Source organism: Marmota flaviventris, chromosome 10 (genome assembly GCF_047511675.1).
Source record: "Marmota flaviventris isolate mMarFla1 chromosome 10, mMarFla1.hap1, whole genome shotgun sequence".
NCBI lineage: Eukaryota > Metazoa > Chordata > Mammalia > Rodentia > Sciuridae > Marmota > Marmota flaviventris.
Genome location: NC_092507.1, coordinates 35,393,782 through 35,416,077, shown reverse-complemented (window position 1 = coordinate 35,416,077; position 22,296 = coordinate 35,393,782). Strand labels below are relative to the sequence as shown.

Here is a 22,296-nt window from a genome sequence, read left to right as displayed (position 1 = left end):
AATCTGGGACAGAAAAGATCCATTCTTTATAGGACATATCAGGGCACATACAGGATTGCCTGGAGCCCTTAGTTTGGGCAATGATTTAGCAGAGAAAACTACACATGACATACATATTTTCTCTACACTAGAAGAAGCTATAAATTTTCATAAAAAGTTCCATGTCAATGCTAATACTTTACAAAAGCGTTTTAAAATAACTAAGGAACAAGCTAGACAAATAATAAAACAATGTCAAAATTGTGTGACCTTTTTACCACAAGTTAATCTTGGAGTCAATCCTAGAGGATTGATACCTAACCATATTTGGCAGATGGACGTCACACACTTCCCAGAATTTGGAAAATTAAAATATTTGCATGTTACAGTTGATACTTCTTCTGGATTTTTGATGGGCTCCCTTCATGCCGGAGAAAAAACTAAAGATGTTATAGCTCATTGCTTACAAAATTTTGCCACTGTGGGTGTTCCAAAACAGTTAAAAACAGATAATGCCCCTGGTTATACTTCTACCTCTTTTAAACAATTTTGCTCAACATTTGGCATTACTCATATAACAGGAATCCCATACAATCCACAGGGACAAGGCATAGTTGAAAGAGCTCATCAAACTATTAAAATGTACTTATTAAAGCAAAAAGAAGGAATTGGGAAGGGGTATATATTCCCCAAAGATAAACTTAAAATAACCCTTTTTACTCTAAACTTTTTAAATTTGGATTCATCAGGACTTAGTGCTGCGGAAAGGCATATGTGTCCAAAAAATGTGCATAAGCCCAAGGTACTTTGGAAGGATATTCTAACAGGACAATGGAAAGGTCCTGACCCAGTAATTGTCTGGAGTCGGGGGTCTGTTTGTGTGTTTCCACAGGGAGAACAGCAGCCGATTTGGATTCCAGAGAGATTAACCAAGGTCCTGACCCAGTGATTGTCTGGAGTCGGGGGTCTGTTTATGTGTTTCCACAGGGAGAACAGCAGCCGATTTGGATTCCAGAAAGATTAACTAAAGCGATTTCTACAGACCAAAAAGAAGATGATTTGGCTCAAATCCATAACAACTGATATCCAAAACTCCAGTTTGGCTATTCTTACATCTGCAACAGAACCAGGATGCTTTTTTCAATATCTATTTTATTATTGCCCTTTGCCATATCATGAAGTTCTATTTTGTTTTTTGAGCTCATACAGACCTAGGTTAATGTTTTGCTGATCTGTTCTATTTTTTGACTATAGAGTTTTTAAACATTGCAATGGAGATTTCACCTGTAAAAAGTTATAAGGCCTTTACTATTATGTTATGTGTTGTATGTATTCTATTATGTGTGCACACTTGTGTTTTGTGTTATATGTTTGAATGTACGTATGTCCATATATCATATATGATGAGCGCTCATGATAAAATGGATCCAAATATTTTTTTTTTCACGTGATTTATATGGTTTAATTTAAATTGGGTAAACAACTGTTGAGGATTGTTTTAATATGTAAACAAAAAAAAAGGTTAACAGATCTGTTTGTTTACTTTCACCTTTCCTTTTCATTATATTTAATAATTCTCTTAAAGACAATGTAAATTGTTAAGAAAATTGTTTTCTTTTAGTGCCTTCTGTAATGTTACATAATTTTTTCTTTAGCCATTATTGCCAGAATTCCTATCTTCATCCCAGTGCTGGTGAAGTCAAAGATAAAACCAATCTACAGCTTCTACCATAGCCATCACTGAACTGCTTGCAGAACTTGCCTGGACACATTGTGAGCTCACCTGTATGCATTGTGAACTATCTGTTGGTGCAGCGACTTGTGGTAGTGTTGGGGTATTTTTGCTGATGATGTCATTGGTGGTACAATTTTTCCAAAAGGAGCCGTCAATTGGCTTGGTGTATCTTCCTCCCTTCTGCTTGTCATGATCGTCCAGCTAAAATTTGGGGGCCAACAGAGGTGAGGCAAAGAACCTCACCCCCCCGCTGGTACAAAGACCTCTCCACAGGTGTGGCTGTATACTGGACCGGTAGTCAGTGACGGGTAAGATCCAATTGCAATGGTACCAAAGGACCATATGTACTGTTGGACAACCTAAGGCAGGCACGGTCCCTAAGCCACATGCTTGTTGTTTAAACAGAGAGGGGGAGATGTTGAGAGCCACAGCCGAAGGGGCCCCAGCAAACTTCCAGCTGCCAGCAAACTTCCAGCTGCCGGCTGATGATTGGCTCACAGCGGCCCCAGCAACATCTAGCTGATTGGCTCCTCTGCGGTGATGCTCATTGGGCTGTTTCCCTGCCCTTTCAGACCACGGAGCTGCTCACTGGGGGACTTTTTTGGCTCTGCCCACGTGACCCAGCCAATCGGCCTCAAGAGCAGGAGGATTGTGGGAGGTGGAGAGAAGCTTGTGTGGGAGAGAGAGGCTTGTGGAAAGCCGGTGGTGGCAGTTGAGGCTCTGAGGGTTTTTCCTGAGAGGCTGTTTTGTTTGGCGTGTGTGGTTCTAAAAATAAAGTTAGTTTCTTTTGACAAGTGGCTCCTGATTGTGCCCAGCCAGACTGCGGCACATCCCCTCTTCCAGGATGAACAAATGGGTAAAACTTTCTATTTCATGGAAGACAAAAGGCTGATAATTCTAAAGTATAGATTAGATTACATTTTAATGGGAGCAAGTTTGCTATTGTACCTTGAAAATTATTATTATACCTATTCTAAATGTCAGAGGGAAGGGTATGAGACTGGCAGAAAATTAATGGGTGCCTTAGATAGTCAGGCAGAACCACTGAAGGTAAAATGGTATGACTTACAAGGACAGGCAGAAAACAGCATGCCCAGACTATCATACATGCCCTGCTTATCACATAAAATCCAGGTGAAGAAGAAAAGTCTCATTCTTTCATCTAATGTATATTTAAGTACCCACTGTATTTCAAAGATGTTCCCTATCATGTATTAAATATGTATACCACAGAGTTGTATAGAAAAGCAACACAATGTCACAAAATTTAGAATCATTTCTATTAAAAAAAAAAAAAGTTCTTTCCCAGGAAATGTATTCATTAACATTACAACCATACTGAATCTTTTCCTTGATGCTCACTAATTAGTACCTGTGACAGTGACAGCCTGAGAGAGTCAACAGAATATATTCAATGAAAATTCTAATCTTGTTCTATACTTCACTTTGAGAAATTACCTAAATCCTAAAAACGAGAATAATATGTAGCAATGACAAATGAGGCTCAAGGGTTTGTTCCCAAAAAAAGCCAACATCCTTACTATCACTTACCAAGCCAGCAGTAAGAGAAGGGGCAGACTGTCCAAGGGACTGATTTCTCATTCGAACCAGGTTTGATGCTTCTCCTGAAGATTGCCAAGTCACCTGTCCCACGCTGCTGTGTACACTGCTGGACAAAGGGAGCAGCTGCTTACCTTCAAACCAAGGGTCAAAAAATATATATGTAATTATTTATTGATTAAATAAATGAAAAAACACAGATGCAATGATGTCAAGTGGATAAAATCATATTAATACAAAGTAAAGTCTTCCTTACCCATTTTATAATCTATAGTGCATTAAAATGTCCAAATGTCTTGGTGGTAGTGAGAATTCCAAGTAGGACACTGAAATGAACTGACTGTTTTCAGTAATATTCAATACCATGCCAACCTCCTACCTTGATATATACCTAACCATCAGTATGGGAGTTTTCCAATCTCTTCCAATCTACTTGGTTTCTCACTAACTCAGTGCAACATGAGTGATACAGACAAATTTTCCTAAATAAGTCTAGCCTTGGGATTCAAAAGAGAAACACTGCTAGAGAGCAGAAGACTCACTTAGAAGACTCCATGTGCTCAATCCAATTTACTGACTGCCTTAATCTCACTGAAAATTACATGAAAGTCACCTGTAAAGACTGTTTTAAAAAAAAGACTAAGTGTCTAGAACCTCAGGAACTTGCCAGCTAACTTGCCACTTTCACCCTTTCTTCACAACATTCTTCGCACTGCTGCTAGTGGTCTAACCAAAATAAATGTAGTGGTATCATTTCCTTCCCTAAAAACTTCTGTTGGCTCTCTACTATTTAAAGAATTAAGCCAAAGAATTAATTATTTAAAGAATTAACATCATAAAAAAAAAACCCATAGATCAAGATTTCTTCCTGGCCTCATCTCCTTCCACTCTTTTTCACACCCATTCACTCATTCAGCTTCAACATTATGCCCAGTACTTTCAATTGGCTTAATTTTAACCACCTAATTCACTTAAATCTTCCTGTGCCAGCAAAATCCTAGTTATTTACAGTTTTCTTGTTTTTGCTACAAACAAAATATGAGATAACTCATTTGTCAGCAATTTGGCAAAAACTAAACAAAAACAACTAAGATGCAGGAGAAAGACTAAGAACGTCACTTTGTCATGATACATGTTTTTTTTTCCTTGTTTTTTTTTAATATTTTATTTTTTAGTTTTCGATGGACACAACATCTTTATTTGTATGTGGTGCTGAGGATCAAACCCCGCGCTGCGAGCATGCCAGGCAAGCGCGCTACCGCTTGAGCCACATCCCCAGCCCTGATACATGTTTTTATACTCAAATTTTTTTTAAAAATGAGTCTGTTTTACTTTTTTTTAGATGCTGATGAACCTTTATTTTATTCATTTATTTATATGTGGTGCTGAGAATTGAACCCAGTGCCTCACACATGCTAGGCAAGTGATCTACCACTGAGCCACAAGCCCAGCCCTGTTTTACTTTTTAATCAAAAAAATGTGATACATTTTTTAAAAATCTAGTTATCTTTCAAGTCTCCTTTCAAATGTACCCTTTACTGGGAAGCCTTTTCATAAAATTCCCACAAGAAATCATAATATTAGGGCTGGATGTCACTCAGTGGTACAGCACTCGCCTGGTATGCACAAGGCCCTTGGTTCAATCTGCAGCATCAAAAAAATAATGATGAAGGGGATGGGGCTATAGCTCAGTGGTAGAGTGTCTGCCTTGCATATGTGAGGCACTGGGTTCGATCCTCAGCACCACATAACAATGAATAAAATAAAGATATTGTGTCCATCCACAACTAAAAAATATTTAAAATAATAATAATGATAATAGTTCTCAACTCAAAATTTTCACAAATCTATAGTAAAGCCTGCATACCTGCCTTCTGAACTTCATTTTGCAAATATTACACAATCCTATAAACAACCTGCCAACTCATCACCTATATATTCTAAAGGAAAGCTAGTTTGTTGACTCATCCTACCCACACATAAAAGGCTAGCATCATCATATCCCTCTTCAAAATAAGAGCCTGCTAGATAAAAAGGTTCATACAACTTTAGTAGAACCCAATTTGAGCACAGAGGAGTAAGAACTTGAAACACAAATGACAAAGACTGACAAGAATTTTTTTTCATATTAACAACATTATATTATTTATTTTTTATGTGGTGCTAAGGATCAAACCCAGTGCTTCACACATGTTAGGCAAGCACTGTACCACTGAGCTACAACCCCAGCCCCAACTGCCAAGAATTTGAGGGGAAAAAAAAAACATAAAATAAAAGAAATATTATGTACAAACAAAACTAGCCTTTTAGTAAAACAATACAGAAAAAAAGAAAATCTTAAAAATCCTAATTACTATTCTTAGAATAATTCAAGAGGTTATTGCATAAAACATTTCCAATTAAAGATAGCAGAGTGAGGGTTGAGGGTGTAGCTCAGTGGAAGAGGGTGTGCTTAGCATGAATGAGGACCTGGGTTCTAGCCCCAATACTAAAAAAAAAAAAAAAAGTAGCATAGTGAGCACATGCTTTTATCTTTTGTCCTCCAGGTTATACCAAAACAGATAGACAGAAACTGACTATTTAGAGGTGAAATTATTTTTTAAAAGGGCTGTGGTTATAGCTCAGTGGTAGAGCATTTGTGTAGCACACATGAGGCCTGGATGCCTCTCCCCCAAAACAAAACAATTTTATAAACAAATAAAATACATATATTTTGAAGAGTGGTTGTTTTAGTTTTGTTTTCATATTTTGTTTTCTTTTGGAAAGGAGGATCTAAAATAAATAGATCAGAACCAATGAAACTGGAAAGATACAAGCTTTAATAAGCATAGGGGAGGCTGTAGTTAAGAGGGGTATTGGGACTAGGGTTGTAGCTGAGTTGGTATAGCATTTGCCTTGCATGGGTGAGGCACTGGGTTCAATTCTCAGCACTACATAAAAACAATAAATAAAGGTATTATATTATGTCTGTCAACAACTAAAAAAAATTTTTTTTAAAAAGAGGGGTGTTAGTTTGTTCTGCAAAATCTTAGGTTCAGTACTCAGAAATGAAAATACCTAAGAAGGCATAAAGCAAGACACAATGCTGAAATCAGATTATATGCAAATTCTATAGACAAAAGAGTCAAACCCAACTCCATTTCCACAGTATATAAGCTAGTAGTCACATAATTACAGGATAGAAGGGATTTAGTATTTCAGAGTAAAAGACTGGACTCTGGTTGTTAGATGATCAAAGGAAAAAGATTTAATCCAAATAATAATAAACTTTTTAAAATTTTAATTCAAAAATCCATTCACTCAGGGTCAATTAGAAGATAATCACATCTCTAAAAGATGAAAATTCTATAGAACAGAAACAAGAATTGTCTATATAGATAATTGGCAAAGTAAAAATTTCAATACAAGAGTGAGAAAATAAAACCAAAGGAATAACCCTGAAATGAACTGAAAGAAATAGAAACTGAAAATTGTTTACTATTAAACAAAGGAATATGATAGGATTACATTTTCTTCTCTATTTAACATTTTTAGCTATGGTCAAAGTATAGACTCTCCTTTTTTCATATTCTGTTAATACTAAAATTTTAATTGCCTTCTATTTAGACCAAAATTTCTTTGTACATTTTTTCCCTTGAATTTTTTAATTGCCTTTTCATTGAAGAATATTGGGAAGCATATGGACTTAGGTTTGGTGAATGGAGAGAAAAAGAAAATCAAAAGGAGAAAAGAGATGTGAAATCTACATAAGAGGAGAGAGAAATCAGATTGAGGGGGAATATAGCCAGAAGCACTGGTGAACCAAGAAATACCTATCAGTTCAGGTGGTTAGCATTTAGAGTCCATGAAGAAGATATAAGGAGAGAAAACAGTCTTACCTAGGAGTGTTCCATACAAGACTAGCAAAGAAGAGGCTGTCAAAATGCTCAGTTGATACAACTTTAAATATTAACAACAAAGTCCCACATTTCTTTTTGTTTATTTTGTTGTTATTGTTGGTTTTTGTTTGCTTTCATTTTCTGGTTGTTGTTGTGGGGTTTAAACCCAGGGCCTTATGCATGTAAAACATGATCTCTACCACTCAGTCTCCCACATTCAGACAAAATCAGATATTTACCTGACAGAGAACTGGTCAGACTTCCTCTCCTCAACTTACAGTCATCCTGACTAAGTTGTCGCTGGAGTTTAGCTTTTCCAGTAGATGAAAAGATGTCAGGATTACTGAGCTTCCTGAAGAGCAGGGGACTAAGTCCAGTTACAACATCCTTCAAAGGAAAAAAAAAAAAAGAGTAAAACATTATAGGTTTTTAGTCACTTTCCTGAAGTATAAGAACTTTACACTGAACATCTCTACAACATTCATTAGTTAAAAAGTGTCAGTATTTTATATTTCCCACTCAATAGCTAAAGCCGGAAACATAGTTCCCTTAATAAAAGCCTGGTATGCTATACAAGGACATGGAATTTTTTCTTTTCTTTTCTTTTCTTTTTTTTTTTTAACCAGGGATTGAACCTAGGGGCACTTAACCACTGAGTCACATCCCCAGCCCTTATATATTTATTTTTTTTTTAAGATAGGGTCTCAGGGGCTAGGGCTATAGTTCAGTGGTAGAGCACCTACCTTGCATGTGTAAGGCACTGGGTTCAAGGGACGGAGGGAGGGAAGGAAGGAAGGAAGGAAGATGTGTCCATCTACAACTAAAAAATATATATTAAAAAAAATATAGGAGGGCTGCGGATGTGGCTCAAGCTGTAACGCGCTCGCCTGGCATGCATGGGGCACTGGGTTCGATCCTCAGCACCACATAAAAATAAAATAAAGATGTTGTGTCCACCGAAAACTGAAAAATAAATATTTTTTAAAAAATTCTCTCTCTCTCTCTCAAAAAAAAAAAAAAAAAGATAGGGACTCACTAAGTTGCTTGGTTAGGGCCAGCCTTGACCTTACAGTCTTCCTGCCTCAGCCTCCCAAGCCACTGGGACAAGGGATACTGATTATGAAATGACAAAGGAAAAATAGAGAAGGCTCACAAAATGACATAAAACTTCTAATTATATTTATCTACTTACTTTTCTTCTTTTAATCACACTCTTCCCATATCCAGAAAAGAAAAGTTTTTTGGTGTTTGTTATTGTTGTTGTTTTTGACAGGATCTTACTATGTTGCCTAAGATGGCCTGGACTCAAGCAATCCTCCAGCTTCAGCCTCCCAAGTAGCTGGGACTACAGGCACAGGCCACGACATCTGGGTTTAGTTTTTTGTGTGTGGTTTATTTATTTAGTTAGTTAGTTAGTTAGTTTTAGGTGGACATAATATCTTTTTTTTTTTAAATGAGAGAGAGAGAATTTTTCTTTTTAATATTTTATTTTTTAGTTTTCGGCGGACACAACATCTTTATTTGTATGTGGTGCTGAGGATCGAACCCGGGCCGCACGCATGCCAAATGCGAGCACACTACAGCTTGAGCCACATCCCCAGCCCAATCTTTATTTTATTTTTATGTGGTGCTAAGGGTCAAACCCAGTGCCTCATGCATGCCAGGCAAGTGCGCTACCACTTGAGCCACATCCCAGCCCCTGTGTTTTTTTTTTTAATATTTATTTTTTAGAAGTAGTTGGACACATACCTTTACTTTATTTATTTTTATTTGTGGTGCTGAGGATCAAACCCAGCGCCTCACACATGCTAGGTGAGCACTCTACCACTGAGCCACAACCCCAGCCCAATGGGTTTAGTTTTTAAATAAATCATCAAATAGCAGGCCTTCCTTTACCTATTATGCAAAGTTAGAAATACCACTAACATTCAATTAGTCCTAAATGAAAACTTAGAGCTTTATTCAGATGCCTATAATAAAAGCCAATATGTTTTCAAACAAAAAAGTATAAAAATACTATGGAGAAGATAGAGACAATATGAAACACTGACAGTTTCCCTTTTGCCTCATTTTAGTCTTGTTCATCCACTGCACCCCAATGCCTTTTCCTCCTCACTCAGTAAACAATATACAACACCATCAAGATATGGATGTTTTAAAGGGAAATCCTACCTTATTAACAGTATTAACTGGTAGAAAAATTAGACAAATGAGGCACATCTCCAGGAAGGTAGCTACTGTGGTTTGGATATGGTTTGCTCCCCAAAGGTTCACATGATGGAAGCTTGATCTTCAATGTGGCTATGCTGAGAAGCAGTGGAACCTTTAAGAGTTGGGGGGCTAGTGGGCAGTAATTAGGTCCTTGGGAGTACTCCTGCCATAAAGAAGGACTAATGTAGTTCTACAAGGAACCTGGTTAGTTCCCTCAAGAGTGAGTTGCTATAAAAAGAGCAAGCCTGGCCCCTAAAACTCTCTGGCTTCCTATTTCACTATGTGATCTCCCTCTCACATGTATTCCCACCATGAAGCCCTCCATTATACTTTATTTTTTTTTAATTTAACATTATATTTTAAAATAAGATAGTTCTAATTCTATTAATATATGGAAACATTATTTCATGTAGCTTCCTTCCATACCCACTAGGTTTTGCTGTTACTTCCATGTAAATTATGTCTTTGTATAAGCCTTACAATGTACTTTTATAATGACTGTTCACATTGCATTTGCCTTTTAAACCAGTTTGGATAAAATGAGGAAACTGATACTTTCATTTTTACGTAAGTAATTTCTTTCTTTGTTTTTTTTTTTGGTTTGGATTTGGGTTACTCTCTGAAATTTCTTTTCCTTTCTTTCTTTTTCTTTTTTAAATTATTTCTTGTATGGTGCTGTGCTAGCAATAGATTCTCTCCATCTTTGTCTGGGAATGGTTTTTTTTTTTTTTTGCCTCCATTGTTGAAAGATAGTTTTGCTGGATATCAGATTCTTTTTGGATAACCCCCCTCCCCCATTTAGTATTTTACATATGCCATCCTACTGCTTTCTGGCTTCCATTTTTCTGATAAGCCAGTCACTCTTGTTAAGGTTCCTTAGTATGTGACAAATGTTTTCCTTTGTTATTTAAGATTTTCTTTCTTTCTCCATTATACTTTAATGTAGGCAAAAAGCCCTCAACAGAATAAGCAGATGAACCTAGATCTCCAAAACAGTAAGTTAAATAAACCTCTTTTTTATAAAGTTCCCAGGCTTGGGTATTTTGTTATAGGAACATAAGATGGACTGTTACAGAAGCTATAACAAACAGATAAGTAGTGAGTGCATTACTAGATATTATAGGGACAAAATAAGAATTCTAAGAAACAATTGATACCTATGTCATCCAGCATTTGAAAAAGAAGATTCAGGACTGGGGTATAGCACCTACCTAACAACCAAGAGGCCACTGAGTTCAATCCAAAGGAAGAAAAAGAAAGAAGGGAAGGACAGAAAGGGAGAAAGGAAGACTCAAGTAACCAGCACCACGGAATACAAAAAGCCACAAAGGAAAAAATGGGAAAATGTCCACTTCTCTAAGACAAGATGAAAGAGAAGAAAATCTCTAAGGTCATATGTTGATTCACGAGTTCATAAACATGAGAAAATCTGAATATTGGTTGGTGGTGACCATCCAGAACATAATTTACCAATGTTCAAGCACAAAACATGGATAAAAGGATAAAGGTAAAGTTGAAACACTGAATCATCAAAGTCTCCCACGTGTCTAGGCAACTATAGTGGAAGTAAGCAGTGATAAAGGTAAATTGGAAACAGTAGTTAATGAGGCAAAATATAGCAAGAGAGCAACATATACTTCTACCACTTGGTGTGTCAAGGTTGAAATAATTCCTATGAATCAATGAGAAACCATGGAAGGAAACTGGGTTTAGGCAACAACACTGGTAACCCACAACAGAGAGCTGCTCTCTCACTGCCTGGTAGAGGGAAGTAAAGAGGTCTTGGAAGACACCAAACTAGAGTGGATATGCTGTATGAAAGCAGTGTGGAGAGGGAAAAGTTTCATCCCAGAAGAACTTACAACTGAGCTACAAGAAAGAACCAGCATCATCTATACAGTGCGGCAGGCATCCAATCAGTCTTCACCAAAGAAGAACGAACAACCAAGAGAGGACTCAGTCGGCACCAATTAAGAAAAAAATATATCCTTTTCAATCTCTCTAGTCCCTATTGGGACATACCAAAGAAAAGAAGCCAGAAAACAGAGGGAAGAAAAAAATGAAAGAATGGATCATGACCTTTCTTATTCCTAATCTCTTCTGTCAAAACCTGGCAAAGGGAAGAAAATTTAAATTAGATAAGAAATTTAACTTTAAAGCTAGGCTGTCTTTTTAACTTTTGCTGAAAGTATATTACTCGTTGCACAGATATACACATACCTAAGCATAAACTCAGTGAATTTTCACAAAGGGAACATACCCATGTAACCAGCATCAAGATTAAAAGAAAAGGCTAGGATTATGGCTCAATGGTTGAGCACTTGTCTGGCATGTGTGAGGCACTGGGTTCAATTCTCAGTACCATATGTAAGTAAATAAATAAAGGTCCATCAATATCTAAATACATATGTATATATTTATATATCTTTTCAAATATTAAAAGAAAGATATAATCAGCATCCCAAAAAGCCCCCTTGTGCTTTCTTCTAATCACTATCCCTGATCCCCCCCACACCCCAGGAGATCTCAGACTTTTTTTTTCTTAGTTTTCAGTGGACACAACATCTTTATTTTATTTTTATATGGTGCTGAGGATCGACCAGTGCCCTACGCATGCCAGGCGAGCGCATTACCACTTGAACCACATCCCCAGCCCAGGATCTCAGACTTTTAACAGCATAAATAATTATACAAAGTCCAAAAACTTGATATGAATGTAATCACTCAAAATGAACTCTTTTGCATCTTGCTTCTTATACTCAACTAGACTGAAGCTTTTTTTTAAATATGTATTTAGTTGTAGATAAACACACAGTATATTTATTTTTATGTGGTGCTGAAGATCGAACCCAGTGCCTCACATATGCAAGGCAAGCGCTTTACCACTGAGCTACAGCCCCAGCCCCAGACTGAAGCTTTTTAAATTTTTGTTTGTTTGTTTTTAGTTGTAGATTAACACAATTCCTTATATTTATTTATTTATTTTTATGTGGTGCTGAGGATCAAACTCAGTGCCTCACACATGCTAGGCAAGCAGCTCTACCACTGAGCTGTAACTCCAGCCCCCTAGACTGAACTTTTTTAAAATAAGTATTTTGTTAATTGTCAATGGATCTTTATTTATTTTTATGTGGTGCTGAGAATCGAGCCCTGTGCCTCACACATACTAGACAAGTGCTCCACCACTGAGCCATGACCCCAGCCCTAGACTGAACTTTTTAAAATAGCAGAGCATTACTGAATTTACTTCGAAGTAATCAAAGGACAGGACTAGAAAACAAAGCAAGTAAGACCAAACCACATGTAGCCCTAGAGAAAGAAAAGAAGCATGAGAAGAACTTCCTTACTAACCTCCACCCTTATTTCTTAAAGTTTTCTACATTTCTAATCCCTTATGAGGTCCAGCAAATCTACAGGTTTTGTTGTTCAATGGGATACTATTGTACACTTATAAGAAGCTCTTCTTTTCTGCTTAAATTAGATTATATTGTTTTCTATCATTTCTGTAGTCAAATTATTCTTTTTTTAATATTTTTTAAGTTGTAGATTGACACACAATATCTTTATTTATTTTTATGTGGTGCTGAGGATTGAACCCAGTGCCTCATACATGCAAGGCAAGCGCTTTACCACTGAGCTGTAGCCCCAGCCCCCAAATGATTCTTAAAATAGAGTTAAGGAGAAAAAGGCAACAAGAGTGACTTTCAGTTTTCTGGCTGGGGTGGTATGCTTAGCAGCAAGAGAATACAGAAGGAAAAACAAGTTTACAAATAAAACACTGCTATAGCAATAGTAAATATTAGCAAACCTATAAATTACAGCAGTTTTCTAACAACCCTTAGGGGAACTATAAATGTTTAGTACAAAAGAAAGGAAACATGAATAATTCTCTTCTTGTCTAAAACAGTGATTCTAAAAGTGTGGTCCCAAAACCAGCTTGAACTTGTTCTCAATCCTCATCCCAGATCTACTAAATCAAAAATTTCAGTGGAGGGGCTGGGGTTGTGGCTCAGCAGTAGAGCACTCGCCTAGTGCATGCAGGGCCCTGGGTTTGATCCTAAGCACCCCATAAAAATAAATAAAATAAAGGTATTATGTTCAACTACAACTAAAAAATAAATAATTTTTTTTAAAATTCCAGTGGAGAGTCCAAAAATCTGTTTCAACAAGCCATCCAGGTGATTCTGAAGCACACCAAAGTTTGAGAGCAACAAGACTAAATCAACAACTTGCTATATGATGCCACCATACAGAAGTTGATCAACTGTGAGAAATCAGCCACAAATTATTTGAAATTGATAATCAAGTATTCAAGTTTGCAACTGGTTTACTTTCCAAATTAAATGAATGTAAGTGCTATGATCTAAATGCTTAGTCTCCTTAAAATTCATTTATTGAAATCCTAACCCCTACGGAGACTCTGGGAAGTGATTAGGTCATGTGATCACAGCTTCATGAATGAGATTAGAGCCCTTACAAATGAGGCCCAGGAGAGAAGGCACTATCTGCGTAAGAGAAAGTTGTCCTCACCAGAGACCAAATTTGTCAGCACCTTGATCTTGGATTTATCAGCCTCTAAAATTATAAGTAATAAATTTATATTGTTTATAAGCTACCCAGTTTATGGAATTTTGTGATAGTAGCCCAAATATATTAATACAGCAGATTTGGAGTAAATCCTACAAAAGTCAATTCACTTGTATGATAACATTCTTTTTATTTGCAGGGAGAGTTAACTAGGGATTGAACCCAGAGGCACTTAATGGCTGAGCTACATCCCCAGCCCTTTTTATTTTTTGAGACAAGTCTCACTAAGTTGTTCAGGGCCTCTCTAAGTTGCCGAGGCTGGCTTTGAACCAGCAATCCTCCTGCCTTGGCCTCCCAAATTGCTAGGATTACAGGCATGTGCCACATACCCATTTGGTAACATTCTTTCTGAAGTGAGATTTTTTTTTAAAGGTGGAATTAGAGCTAGCAAGCCAGGAATTATATATAGCCTGTATTTCTCTGTTGTAGTAATAATGTGTCTATTATATACCATGTAAATTTCATGCTTTAAAAAATTAAATTCCTAGACTACATAATCTCTCCATGTTCCTTCCAACTCTTAGAGTTTACTTCTTTCTCTTTTAACTCAATACTACTGAATTGTGGATATTTTTCCTATTGCTGTACATAGTTCTCACAGACTTTCCCACCCATTGGCTCAGAACCATCTCCCTCCTCCAAATCTCAGACTAATTTTACCCACAAGCCTAGCAGTATACTTACATTATGCTATCAAGGATAGGATTCCAAGTAGGCAAAAGATTCACAGATGAAAATAGGAGTATACACATTAAAAACTTGTCAGGTTGAAAAAAATGGGTTAACTCTCATTGGAAGCTGACTTTTCCCATATGACTAGCAATCCAATTGGTAAAGAGAACTCTACACCTGTGGCAAAACCTACCCTGCCAAGAGTCAAACTCCACCACATTTATCAAAGTCCATTCTCTTAAGCCATATCAAAAAGCCTCTGCATGATATCCACATGCAAAATAAATGAACCTTGACCCATACTTCAAGCATATCAGCACAACATGCAAAAATTACTCTAAATGGATTATAAAGAAAACTTAAAAGTATAAAACTTTCTAAAGAAAATTTTTAAAAAAATATTTAACTCTGGGCTGGGGTTGTAGCTCAGTGGTGAAGTGCTTGCCTAGCAAGTGTGAGGCACTGGGTTTGATCCTCAATGACACATAAAAATAAATAAAATAAAGGTATTGTGTCCATCCACAACATATACATACATATATTTAAAAGAAATTTAACTTTGAGGTAGGTAAAATTCTTAGGACATAACACACAATTTTAAATATAATGACTATATAAATTAAACATCTGCAAATTTTAAAACTTCTACTCTTCAAAAAAGGCTTAAAAAAGAAAACAAATAAAAAACAAGGACAAAATGTTTTCAAAACATGCCTGGTAAATGACAGTCAGTCAGTAAATATACATCTCTCACAAGCCAATAATAAAAAAAGAAACAAGCCAATAAAAACATGCCACAAAAGATTGAGTAGACAATTCAATAAAGTATAGCAAATGAATATATGAAACTATCCTCAACATTATTCATTATTAAGGAAGTAAAAATTAAAATAAAACCAGAGGGGCTGGAGTTGTGGCTTAGGGGTAAGCACTAGCCTAGTGTGAGGCACTAGGTTTGATCCTCAGCACCACATAAAAACATTAAAAATAAAATAAAGGTACTGTGCCCATCTACAACTAAAATATATATTTATTTATTTATTTATTTTAAAAAAAACCAGAGATAACACCAGCAAAATGGTATACTACAGTTCCAAATTCTCATCTTCCCACAAAAACACCAAAAAACAAGCAGAACTATCAGAACCAAGGTTTACAAGTAATCGAGAGTAAGGTGAATTAAGAAGTCAATTTTAAAAGCCCAGCAGAGCGGTATTTGTCTACAACCAACTACTTGGGAGGCAGAGGCAAGAGGATTGAAAATACAAGGCAGCCTGGGCAATATAGTGTAATCTCAAAAAAGAAAAAAAATGTCAACTTAATAGAGAAGCTTTGTGGGATTTTTAATTTGCTCCTCCTTGGCATGATGCTCTGAGTGTGGGACCCTGGTCCCTGGTTCTGAACATAAATGAGTTTATGGATTTTTTGTTTCGTTTTGTTGGGGGGGTTTTGTTTTGTTTTTGGTACCAGGGATCGAACCCAGGGGTGCTTAACCACTGAGCAACATTCCCAGCCCTTTATTTTAATATGGTATTTAGAGACAGGTCTCAATGGGGCCTCGCTAAATTGCTGTGGTTGACTTTGAACTTGCGATCCTCCTGCCTCAGCCTCCCAAACCACTGGGATTACAGATGTGTGTCACCATGTCCAGCAGTTTGGGTTTGTTTTAACTTGTCTAGGGGACCTATCTAAAGATCAAGGTGGTCTTCTCATTATACCTGAGAACCTGATCAAAGTGAAAACACTGAAAGGTAATCCAAACACCCAAAGCCATCTGGAGCAAAAGATTATAACTGAGACATAAAACAGACCACTTAATGTCTGCAAGAACAGAAAAGAACTTCTTTGGAAAAATAGAGCAATCAAAAATACCTGAATATTCTATATAATTTAGAAAGTCTTGTGCATATTCCGGCAAACTATACATTCAGGAAAGACCTAAAAAGACCTTAATCTTTCAGACTGCTCTTCAGGATCAAGTATGCAAATCTGGCTAAGTATTGAAGTAAAATCCCAGCAAAAAGCAAATCTATAAGACTGGCAGAAGTTTGTGTGTCTGTGTGTGTGTACGCATGCGCATGTGCACATGCACGTGCACATGTGTGTTTGGCCAGCTCCTGGTGATCAAGAAAATCTAAACATGACCAAAAAAAAACAAATTTTAATGACCAAATATGAAAAAGATTGGGAAAATGCATTACATAGATTACTACAGCCTTCAACAATCAGCAGAAACCAGAAAAGTAAATGGGGAGAAGCTGATTTCCAAAGTTACCAATATTCAAATGTCCAATTTTCAACAAAAATCACAAGGCACACAGAACATTAAAGTATGACTCATTCAAAGGAACAAAATAAGGCAAGTGTCAAGGCACATGCATGTACTTCCAGTTTCTGGGGGGAAGGAGTGCCTAAAGTAGGAAAAAAAGTCACTACAGACACATCAATATACTAATTAGAATTATATAATTATTTGTAGAATTAAAAATAAATGGGGTTGGGGCTGTAGCTCAGTTGCAAAGTGCTAGCCTAGCATGTGTGAGGCACTAGGTTCGATTCTCAGCACCACATAAAAATAAACAAATAAAATAAAGGCATTCTGTCCACTTAAAACTACAAAAAAAAAAATTTTTAAACAAGAATAAATGTACATTAAAAAGGAGAACATATAATTTATAATGGCTGTATAATCTGACAATATAGATATAGGTCAACCACAAAATGTGGGTAGAGAAAGAATGTCAACAGCATATTAACAAATTAGCAGTTTTCAGTAAACATTATTGGAGGTAACAGTATTGCCACCGGAAACTGATGCATATTTAATGGATAATAAAGCAAATGAATAATGCATGGATACTCTAACTATATTCCAAAATATAAAGAAGTGCAAGATAGTGATCACTTTTTAAGTCAAGGTAATAATTACTTTTAAAGGGAAGAAGGAGCTGTGATGTGATGAGGCACAGAGAGAGGAGTTTCTGAATGACTGACAAAGTTCTTCTTGACCTGGTTAGGGATTCTAAAGGTATGTTTATCTTATGATCCACTAAGTCATATATCTGTTTTTGGTACTTTTCTGTACTTCTTATATTTTTACAATAAAAAGCTTTAAAAAAGGAAAGGAAGAATCATAAAAATATATGTTCTGCTAAAAAAGTAAGAGATATTCTGACATATAAATTTACAGTGGAGGGGCTGGGATGTGGCTCAAGTGGTAGCGTGCTCGCCTGATGTGCGTGAGGCACTGGGTTCGATTCTCAGCACCATATAAAAATGAAATAAAGATATTGTGTCCACCTAAAACTGAGAAACAAATATTTTTTAAAATAATAAAAAAAATAAATTTACAGCGGAGACAAAGAACAGGCACAATAAAAAACAAAAATGTTTGGTAAAGATTCAATACAAACAAGGCTTTTGGGGGGGGGGGCAGGGATTGAACCCAGGGACGCTCAATCACTGAGCTTCATCCCCATCCCTTTTTCATTTTTATTTTAAGATAGGATCTCACTAAATTGCTTGGGGCCTTGCTAAATTGCCCAGACTGGCTTTAAACTCGTGATATTCCTGCCTCAGCCTCCCCACCCACTGGGATTACAGGCCTGTGCTCAAACAAGACATTTTCAATCTTGATTTAACCAGCACTACAAAATAAACATTCCTTTCCTCATTTCAAATCCAAACCTACTAAGCTACTACAAGTTTCAATTCTAATTTCAAATTCTGCTTTTTCTTTATATTTAAATGACACTAATAAAGAACTCCCAATGATCAATTAAAAACAGATGGAGGGCTGGGGTGGTGGCTCAGTGGCAGAGTGCTCGCCTGGCACGTGTGAGGCACTGGGTTCGATCCTCAGCATCACATATCAATAAATAAAAAAAAAAATTAAAAAAAAAAACAGATGGAAAAAGAAAACCTTGAAGCACATGAACAAGTCACAGAAGACAAAAAATCCAAATAAACAAATAACAAATAAATGAAAGAATTCTGTTTGTTTTGGTATTAGGGACTGAACCCAGGGGCATTCAACCACTGAGCCATATCCCCAGCCCATTTTTTTGTACTTTATTTAGAAAAAGGGTCTCACTGAGTAGCTTAGGGCCTCACTAAGTGGCTACGGTTGGCTTTTGAACACAATGATCCTGCCTCAGCCTCCTGAGCCACTGGGATTAGAGACATGGGCCACCATGCCCAGCTTAAATGAAAGGATTCTGAATCTTACTAGCAAAAAGGGAAATTTATTTAAAACACTAATATGCTATTGAAATATTAGCAAAAGTTTAATGACAAAAAATAAAGCAGATGAATAATGCATGGATATTCTAACTATATTCCAAAATATAAAGAAGTGCAAGATAGTGATCACTTTTTAAGTCAAGGTAATAATTACTTTTAAAGGGAAGGAGCTGTGATGGGATGAGGCACAGAAAGAGGAGTTTCTGATGACTGACAAAGTTCTTCTTCTTGACCTGATAACAAGAGTTGACAAGAACATAGGGAAATATCGCGGATCAAAATACAAACTGGCACAAATCACTTCAGAAAGTATCTGACAATACACCTAGCAAGAGAAACTCTTGCACATGTACACAAGGAGATATGCATAAGGAAATATTTACTGCAGCACTATAGTAGAAAAGATGGAAATAACCTAAGAGCCCATTACTATAAAAACAGATAAATTGTCATTTATTCAAAATAATGCTCCATAATAGTTAATGATTAATGAAATTGATCTAAATGTATTAACATTGATTGAGGTTGTCAAACTACAACTGACAAGTCAAATTCCACTGGTGATAAGTTATATCCAGCCAGGAAGGTAAAAATAGTTTGTTTTTAAGTGGTTGAAAACAAATTTCATGAAATATTATTATTGATATGAAGAATATGAAAACTATATGAAATTCCAATTTTAGTTCTATGCATAAACTTACTGGAACACAGCCAATTCAAATTCATTCTTTACATACTGCCTTTGGATATTATCACACTATAATAGAGTATCAGTGACAAATACAGTATGACAAAGTCTAAAATATTTATTATTTGATCCTTTACAGAAAATGTTTGCACATCTATGACACATAATTCTCAAAAACAATGTCAAGAGAAAAAAAGATAAAATAAAAGGATTCATACAGTATGACATATAATTTAAAAACAAATTCTATTTCATCTTGCTTATGGAAAAATATCTGTAGTAAAAAAGGTCTCTCTCCCCTCCCCCAATAAAATATTTAATGCAAACCATCTTTAGAGCACTTGTTTCCTCTTGAGAAAGGATGCTAATAGGACCTCTAACATTTTACTTCTTTTAAAATGTCTCTAGGGTTGGGGCTGTGGCTCAGAGGTAGAGTGCTCGCCTACCTATGCGTGAGGCACTGGGTTCGATCCCCAGCACCATATACAAATAAAGATATTGTGTCCACCTATAATTAAAAAATGATTTTTAAAAAGATCTCTAAATCAAAACTGCAAATGATCTGTTACCATAGGCAGTGCTTTAGCATATAGTGTCTAAAGCACTTTTCTGTAAATCTGTTTCATAATTAAATAATTTTTAACAAGAGGAGAATTAAAAATGCCAGAAATGATTACCAAATAAGAATTTAATTTTTCACAGGGCAAAATAAAATTCTATAAACATGGTTTTAGAATACAACTTAGCAGCAGAGGTCCTGGGTTCAATCCCTAGCACACACAAAAAAAAAAAAAATAGAGAGAGAGAGAAAGAATATAGACATAAGACAGGTATTTAGGCATACATGATCAAGTACTTTTTTTCACGATACTCAAAGACTTCACTTAGAAAATATAACACCAAAGCCAGTGGGATCACAAGTTCAAAGCCAGCCTCAACAACTTAGTGAGGCCCTAAACCACTTAGCAAGACCCTGTCTTAAAGCAAAAAATAAAAAAGGGCTGAAGATGTGCTCAGTGGTTAAATGCCCTGAGTTCAAGCCCTGGTAACAAAAAAAAAAAAAAAGAAAAGAAAGAAAGAAAAGGAAATAGAACATCATTAGAGTAATAAAAGGGAACATTTGCTTCAATGTATAAAAGAGAAAATTTAGCAGAAAAAACTAAGATATTTAGCACAAAATCATAAAGCCACCAAAAGTATAGAAACATAAATTTAATCTTCATCCCAAGTTCATAAATCCCAACTTAGTTCTCTAAAATAAATTGATGAGGGTGAGTAGGAGAGAAAATATAAGATAAATTGGTGAATAAAAAATGAAGAAAATAATTGAAAATAATTTACCTGCTAAATCTATTATCCAAAATGCATATAGAACTCTTACAACTCAATAACAACCACCACCAAAAAAAAAAAAATCCTAGTTTAAAAATAGGCAAAGACTTGAATAAACATTTCTATACAAATGGTCAATAAGTAAATAAAAATATATTCAATATTATTACCTAGTAAGGAAATGATAATCAAAAGATAATGAAATACCACTTCACATCCACTAGTACAGCTATAATTTTTTAAAAACAGAAAATGACAAGTAAGGGCTGGGGATGTGGCTCAAGCGGTAGCGCGCTCGCCTGGCATGCGTGCGGCCCGGGTTCGATCCTCAGCACCAAATACAAACAAAGATGTTGTGTCCGCCGAAAACTAAAAAATAAATATTAAAAAAATTCTCTCTCTCTCTCTTAAAAAAAAAAAGAAAGAAAGAAAGAAAATGACAAGTGAAGCAAGGACATAGAAATTAGAACCCTCATATATTGCTGATGGGAATACCAAAATGGTGTAACCACTGTGAAAAATAGTTTGGAAATCCTTTAAAAAGTTAAATAAAGGCTGGGCACAGTGGGACACACCTGTAATCCTGGCAATTCAGGAGGTTGAGGTAAGAGGATCCCAAATTCGAGGCCAGCCTGGGAAACTTGGTGAGAACCTCAGCAACTTAGCAAGTACTCTATCTTGAAATTAATTAATTTGTTAATTAATTAAGAACTGGGGATGTAGCTCAGCAGTAAAGCACCCCTGGGTTCCATACCCATACCAAAAAAAAATTTTTTTAAATAAAAAAATTACCAAACCAGGTGCAATGGTACATACCTGTAACCCTAGCAACTCAGGAGACTGAGGCAAGAGGATTGCAAGTTCAAGGCCAGTTTCAGCAATTTAGTGAGGCCCTAAACAATTTATCAGACCCTGTCTCAAAATAAAAAAGATAGTCAAACAGAAACTAGTGCACATATGTTCATAGCAGAACGACCCCATAATAACCACAACAGAAAAAACATAATGTGCATCAATTGATGAATAAACCAAATATATCATACATCAAATGTAATACTAATTAGCCACAAACAGGAATAAAGTACTAATACAATGCTACAATGTAGACTAATCCCCAAAACATGATTAAGTGAAAGAAGCCAGACATGAAAGTCCACATATGATAGGTCATTTATAGGAAATATACAGAATCCATAAATCTGGAGATTTCTTTCTGGAGTGATGAAAATGTTCTGGAACTGGATAGTGGTAAAGGATGTACAACCTCTGAATGTACTAAATGTCAAAATGGTAAATTCCAGGCGAAATGTATTTTACCATAACTTAAAAAAATTAAAAGTCTAATAAACACTTTTATAAAGGTAGGCTCTCTAGGTCATACTTCCTTTTAGGAGCTTATTAATGTAAAAACA

General features: G+C 36.0%; 1 protein-coding gene across 5 annotated transcripts in view; it reads right to left on the bottom strand.

The window, feature by feature from the left end:
• Nucleotides 1-22,296, bottom strand: part of Mast2 (microtubule associated serine/threonine kinase 2) — a 193,600-nt gene that overhangs the window by 159,638 nt on the left and 11,666 nt on the right. For all 5 annotated transcript variants that reach the window (XM_027936929.2, XM_027936928.3, XM_027936926.3 and 2 more), the window contains exons 2-3: nt 7,392-7,539; nt 3,266-3,408 (exon numbers count right to left, since the gene is read on the bottom strand). In XM_027936929.2, coding sequence (XP_027792730.2) covers nt 3,266-3,408; nt 7,392-7,539 — 291 coding nt within the window. The remainder of the gene's footprint in view (nt 1-3,265; nt 3,409-7,391; nt 7,540-22,296) is intronic.